The sequence below is a fragment of the Raphanus sativus genome, chromosome 2 (genome assembly GCF_000801105.2).
Source record: "Raphanus sativus cultivar WK10039 chromosome 2, ASM80110v3, whole genome shotgun sequence".
NCBI lineage: Eukaryota > Viridiplantae > Streptophyta > Magnoliopsida > Brassicales > Brassicaceae > Raphanus > Raphanus sativus.
The window spans coordinates 36955753-36962142 of NC_079512.1; the positions used below are offsets into that span (position 1 = coordinate 36955753).

The following is a 6390-nucleotide window of genomic DNA, read 5'->3' on the forward strand; positions in this document are numbered from 1 at the left end:
GGGTCTTCAAGTCTGTACGGATCGATTTCTTTCGAGTATGAGTCTTTCGGATATTAGACATTTAGACTAAGTAGGTATTTATTTTTCTTTCTTTGAATTCATGCCGGTTCTTTTTGGATTTTGATAAATAACTAAAATACATGTAAACTACATGTGATTTTTGGATACCAAATGAGTCTAGACCGGTTCAGATATTTAGAATCCGAAAAAGATTTGAAGTACCCAAAAACTTAAAAAATACATGAAACAAACAAAAAAATCCAAAATGTTCATCTACTCACAATGACATGAATTTGACCTGAAGTCTGACCCGATAAACCAAAAAACACACAAAAATTCATTTAAATATCCGAAATATTTTTAAATTTGAAATTTTACTTGAAGCCTTAAATTATAACTGAAACCAAAATCTGAAACTTATAAACATATTTGTAGAACAAATATATCTGAAATACCCAAGTATATCTAATATACACAAACATTTTAGATACTTTAGGTACCCAACCGGTCTTGGGTAAAATCCAAATTCAAACAGAGACCCGCATGTCCAAAAAATACTTAATAGGTATTTTGCCTTGTGTTCGGATCCAAACCAATATTAATGCATTGTCAATCAGTATTATTTTTAGTTTGATTTTATTTAGAAAATAAAATTTACGTTTTAAAACTGCGGATCAAAATCTAGTACCATGTTAAATTTAGATTCACCAAAGAATTCTAACTTAACCCAATTGTTGATAATGTATTGATCTTAATCCTTATATTACTATTCATGTCTCAGTTAATCTCTCTCTATAAGTTTATATTCTTACACGTTCATTTGAGATAATGGTTCTCGTAACTATGAAACTCGACAATATCCAATTTATTGATTTTTTCTCTTTTTTTTGAGAAAAATGATTTTTTATTTAATTGATGTTTTCAGAAGAAATAAAACAAAAGAATAAAAAGATATTTCTACAAACATTATCCAATATTTTCCAAAAGTTATTTCATTATTTTTTAAAGTTTTTTGTCATTTATTTTAGAAAAAATATCAGAATAATAAAATACTTGCAAATAAAAAATATCCAATATTTCCGAAAAATATTTCATTTAATGGTTTTCTTAATCTTGATGAAAATTTATAAAAAATATTTTCAAAACACACAAAAGAATAATAAAAGATGATTTTACAAAATTTAATCCAATATCAATACTATTAATTCTTCAACATGTCCAATTGATATGGGATATGTCGAACTTAAAATATAATGCATCTAAACAATTATGTAGATAAGTGTAACCACTTTAATAAAATAGCTTTTAACTTCCACATTTGTTCCAAGATTTCGGATCCTTACGTTATACATGGTTATAAATGTTAGGTGAATATTTTTTATTTTCTCTGATCCATCAGATAAATTCACTTCCAGTAAATATTCTTACTAATAAAATAATTTATGTAACTATTTCTAAGATGTATGTACATTTATAAAGCCACCAATTAATTTCAAAAATATTACCGATTCACTACTTTCCATACTACAAACTGTCAACTACCTTACGAAGTCCAATAAATAAAAATTATCTATTCTATTAAATCTTCAACATGTCCTATTGATATTTAGTCGTGTCCAACTATTATTTCAACATACATATTTTTTAATTAATTGCTTTGAAATTTAATCTTCTAAATGACCACCACGTATATCCTCCCTAATAATCAGGAACCATAATTTTGATAACTGCAAATACATCTTAATAATCAAATAAAAATATGTAGCTCCCGGTTTTTATTTGTTTCTGATAATCTTGACCTATAAATCTATTTGCTGGATCTAATCACCATTTAAATTGCCTACTAATCGACATCAATTTTTTGTAAGTTAAATAAATATGATTAAGGTGAAGGATAGCTACATAACGTTAGTTTTGTTGATCTATGTTGCTAATAATATGGATTTTATACATTTTACATTAGAAGCAAATATTATAATCCACTTCGATCCAGTAAACTTAAATTACTTTTTTTTTTATAATCAAAAATCCAAACAGTAAATGTATATATGTAATAAAGTATGAAATACAAAAACTTGAAATTTATAGAAATAAAGTATTTAAAATAACAAAATAGGTTTCTATTTTATAATCAAAAATCCAAACACGAAATGTATATATGTAATAAAGTATGAAAATATAAAAACTTGCAATTTATAGAAATAAAAAGAATTTTAAAAAAAAAAGTTTCGAAAACAAAATACGCATTTTGATTATAAAGAATATGAATTGATGTAAAGAATAGGCTTACTTAATAATTACAGAATAATTTGGCATTAATAACTAAATTAATTATAAACAGTTTAAAATTTAAAATGTTCAAATGAATTAATATACTTAAATTAAGAGTATAAATTAATATACATAATATATATATATATATATATATATATATATTATATATATTTAACATAATTATAAAAACTATTTTTCACATTTTTAAAACATTTGTTCGGTCTTCGAGGCGGGTTGGATCTGATATTGGTCTCCAAATATAACACTTTTAAAAATCGTTTGAGTATATATAACATGTCTAATAGAGTATGAATCTTTGATTTTTCGGGTTGATTCCGAATCATTTTTTTTGTACCAATATTTTAACTAATTATGTTAGGTATCTACTAAGAAATATAATATGTTGTAAAAATTAGGAATAAAGTTTTTAAAAAATATGAATGTAGCACAAATGTATAGCTATGCAATTTGACATATTTAATATAGTTACCAAATATTATATTAAATTAATATTAATATTAATTTTAAACGCAATATGAATAAAAACACATACATGACTAAAGTATGATTACAAAAAAATTAAAATATAAAAATTAAAATTTCAAAACAAATTAATACACAAAAATATACCCGCCCTTTGAAGGGCGGGTCAAAATTTAGTATCATTTTAAACAATAATATTGATACTATACTTAATAAATATTATTTTCACTATACAAATTAATGTGAAGGAACTATGGTTTAATTAATGTTTTTAAACACAGTCTGATGTTGAATTGATTACTTTTGGGTCATTGAGTTATTAGATTAACCATGATCAACTATGTAGTAATTTAATTTAAAGGGCGGATTATTTTTTGACTCTATAAATATTAATAGAATTTAGATTCTGGCCCGCTTTTCAAAGAGCGGATATACTTTTTGTTTTACATTTGTGATAGAATTTAATTTTTATATTGTATTTTTATTCATATTTGTGTTTTTCTGTAATCATCTTTGTGTAAATTTTTTTTAAATGATTAGTAAAAAGGTTTTAACTTTATTAAAATAGGTGGAACAAACCTATATCAATTGGTCATTTTTCTAATTTAATAAAATAAATAAAAATATTCAATATTAAAAAGTAATGTTTAAAAGTTTAGTAAACTTTTAAAATTTAAATTATTTATATTTTATTTTTTAAATTAAAAATTATTTAAACATTTTCTATAACAATTAGAGTTACGATATATAATCAAAATATAAATAATATTAAAACTAATCTATTTATTAATTCTTCAACATGTCCAATTGATAAAAGTTTGTCCATCTTTAATTTGATAATTGCATCTACAATATAAAAATAATATAACTGCATCTAGAATATTATTTAACCGTAACTTCTTAACTTCTTCTATTTTCACGTAGAGCATACATACATGTGGGCCCATGTTCTAAACACGTTGACAAGTCGATTATAACAAATAATATTACGGTTGTATTTATCGAGAGCATACAATATAATTGCCTTTATAACCCATTGATATTAGCTTTAATAGTTAAATATATTACGGTTATGTGTTCAAAAGAAAAATACATTACGGTATTCTAAAACAAGGAATGGGTCATGAGACTAATTAGTTAATAGGTTTTAACGGGTCTAAATAGATTTATATTATTATCATAGGTCGAAATTTAAATTCATATTTATGCTATTAAAATTCATAGATTTATGTCACGTAACTAACTAAACAAATATACATAACAATGGTTGTTACAAGATCTATAAGTTATATGCAACTTGTACAACCAAAACTTTTTTCTTTTTACAAACCCAAATTTATAAATGGATACAAGTACAAAGTTTATATGTTATATGTAGTTTCTTCGAACCCAAACTAAATATACATATTTTCAAACAGAACGTTCAACTACATTCTTATTTAGGGATGAGAATACATGTGATGTTTCAAAATATAAATACTGATGTTACATTTTCATAAATAATATTCAATCACGAGAAAATAGCGAGAACTTGGACAAAGATAAATCCTTTTGATTGACATTGAAATTACATATTTAAATTATTGTTTTGTTTTGACCAAAACGAAAAAAAAAATTAAAATTATAATCCAACCTCAACTTTCAAACCATATATCTTATTTAAGTTTCAAATATTGTTTTATTCAAATCAAAATATATAAATGTATATGAATTTTGATAATAGATAAAAGGTTTATTATAAATATATTTTTATATATTTTTATAATAATTATATTAAAGAATTATTGTTTAAAAATAAATAACTCGCAGATAACCGTAAAATTAAGCGGAACGGGTACAAAATTATTTGTTTGCGGGTTATAGGGATCAGATTTTTTGACCAGAACAAAATTAAAATCCGCTGATTGGCGGATCAGCAGGCTGGGTTCGATCCGCAACTCATCCTTAACCGAACATATACCGGATCAATTTTTAAATTACCATTATTTAATAAAATATATTTTGATTTACACATAAATATAATTACAAAGAAACATACGAATATAATCACAAAGAAAACACAAATATAAAAACTAAATTTAAAACAAAAATATACCCGTCCTTTTAAGGGCGGATCAAAATCTAGTTTGTAATTAATTTTAATACACACGAATGAGTTTCTGAAAACCGGAAAGGGACAAGAGAGAAAACCAGCCGCCGTTTCCGCTGGTATTTAGGTGCTCTCTCTCTCTCTCTCTCTCTCTCTCTATCTCTTTACTTCAAAAACACTCTGAATAAAACAATCTTACAAAATACTCACGTAGAGAACACAGGAGAACCAAGGTATTCAGCAAGCAAGAAAGAAAGAGATGGATTCGAATGGCGCCGTCGTCGATGAGCAGATGAAGTTGGTGCAAGGAGCTGCTGGCTACGTACTCGAAGATGTTCCTCACTTGACTGATTACATTCTCGATCTCCCCGTACTATACTTCCTTCCTTCATCCCTCCTCTCTCTACGCTTTTATTCCTTCAAAATCGAAGTTTTTTTTGCTAGATCGTCGGTGCTTATGATACGATTTAAGCGTTTTATTACACCGCTTGACACGTGTGCGAATCTGATGCTTCCTTAAAGTTCAATACTTTGCGGGTTTGTAGATGAGATCATGGACTTATATGAATGTTATATCAATGTGATATAGATTAGTGCGTATATGCGTGCACGTTCTCGTGGTGTAATGTTTGGTCTCAGATCTATTTGATACAGTACTTGCCTAGCTTTGTTTATTCAAAATGAAATATCTCTCCCCAGGCTAAGGATTCAATGTAGAATAATGGAAGGCTTGAATAATATTTTTTTTTGTATGTGTATTCAATTTGATTAAAAATGAGATTTCTGGGGCATATGTGAATGCGTAGCTCCTTGTAAGTTTCAGTTCTATTCGTGATATTCACTTTTGCTGATTTCTTTGTTTTTTTTTTGGGCAGACTTATCCAAACCCGTTGCAATCGAATCCTGCTTACTCAGTAGTGAGGTAAGTTGAGGGATTATTATTGTTACTTGTAGTCTTCGTTGGTTTAACAGATGATGTGTCTGTTAATTGGATCCATGTTGTGTGGGATTTTTCAGGCAGTACTTTGTTGATGAAGACGATACAGTCCCACAAAAGGTGACTCTCTCGGCCGTGTTTTTTGTCTCTTGTTCTCTGTGTTATGTTAGGTCATTGCTAATTTTCTTCTTCTTCTTTAGATTGTTGTTCACAAGGATTCTCCTAGAGGGATACATTTTAGACGTGCTGGACCACGCCAAAAGGTATTTCTTTCGTATTTTCCATCCCATATGCTCTGCAGCTTCCCTTATCTAAAATGGTGTTAAACTTGCTCTGATGTTTAGGTGTATTTCAAGCCAGCTGATGTACGGGCATGTATTGTCACATGTGGTGGTCTTTGCCCGGGTCTTAATACAGTCATCAGGGAGATCGTCTGTGGTCTTCACTACATGTATGGTGTCACAGAAGTACTTGGTGTTAATGTGAGTTGACTTCAATGTTTTTAGGCTGCATTTTTGTTTTTTTGTTTTTGCGGATTATAATCTTTGTTGTGGTGTGTTCTGTAACTGCTATTGCGAATGCGGATTTAATATATACCTGTGAGAAT

General features: G+C 27.3%; 2 protein-coding genes across 2 annotated transcripts in view; both read left to right on the forward strand.

Annotated features, from left to right (window-relative positions):
• The window catches only part of LOC108842434 (nuclear poly(A) polymerase 4), a 29208-nt gene that overhangs the window by 4109 nt on the left and 18709 nt on the right, over positions 1-6390 (forward strand).
• The window catches only part of LOC108836385 (ATP-dependent 6-phosphofructokinase 6), a 3541-nt gene continuing 2136 nt past the window's right edge, over positions 4986-6390 (forward strand). The window contains exons 1-5 of the mRNA XM_018609544.2: positions 4986-5216; positions 5722-5768; positions 5864-5903; positions 5984-6046; positions 6128-6265. Of these exons, the coding sequence (XP_018465046.1) occupies positions 5106-5216; positions 5722-5768; positions 5864-5903; positions 5984-6046; positions 6128-6265 (399 nt within the window). The 5' untranslated portion in view covers positions 4986-5105. The remainder of the gene's footprint in view (positions 5217-5721; positions 5769-5863; positions 5904-5983; positions 6047-6127; positions 6266-6390) is intronic.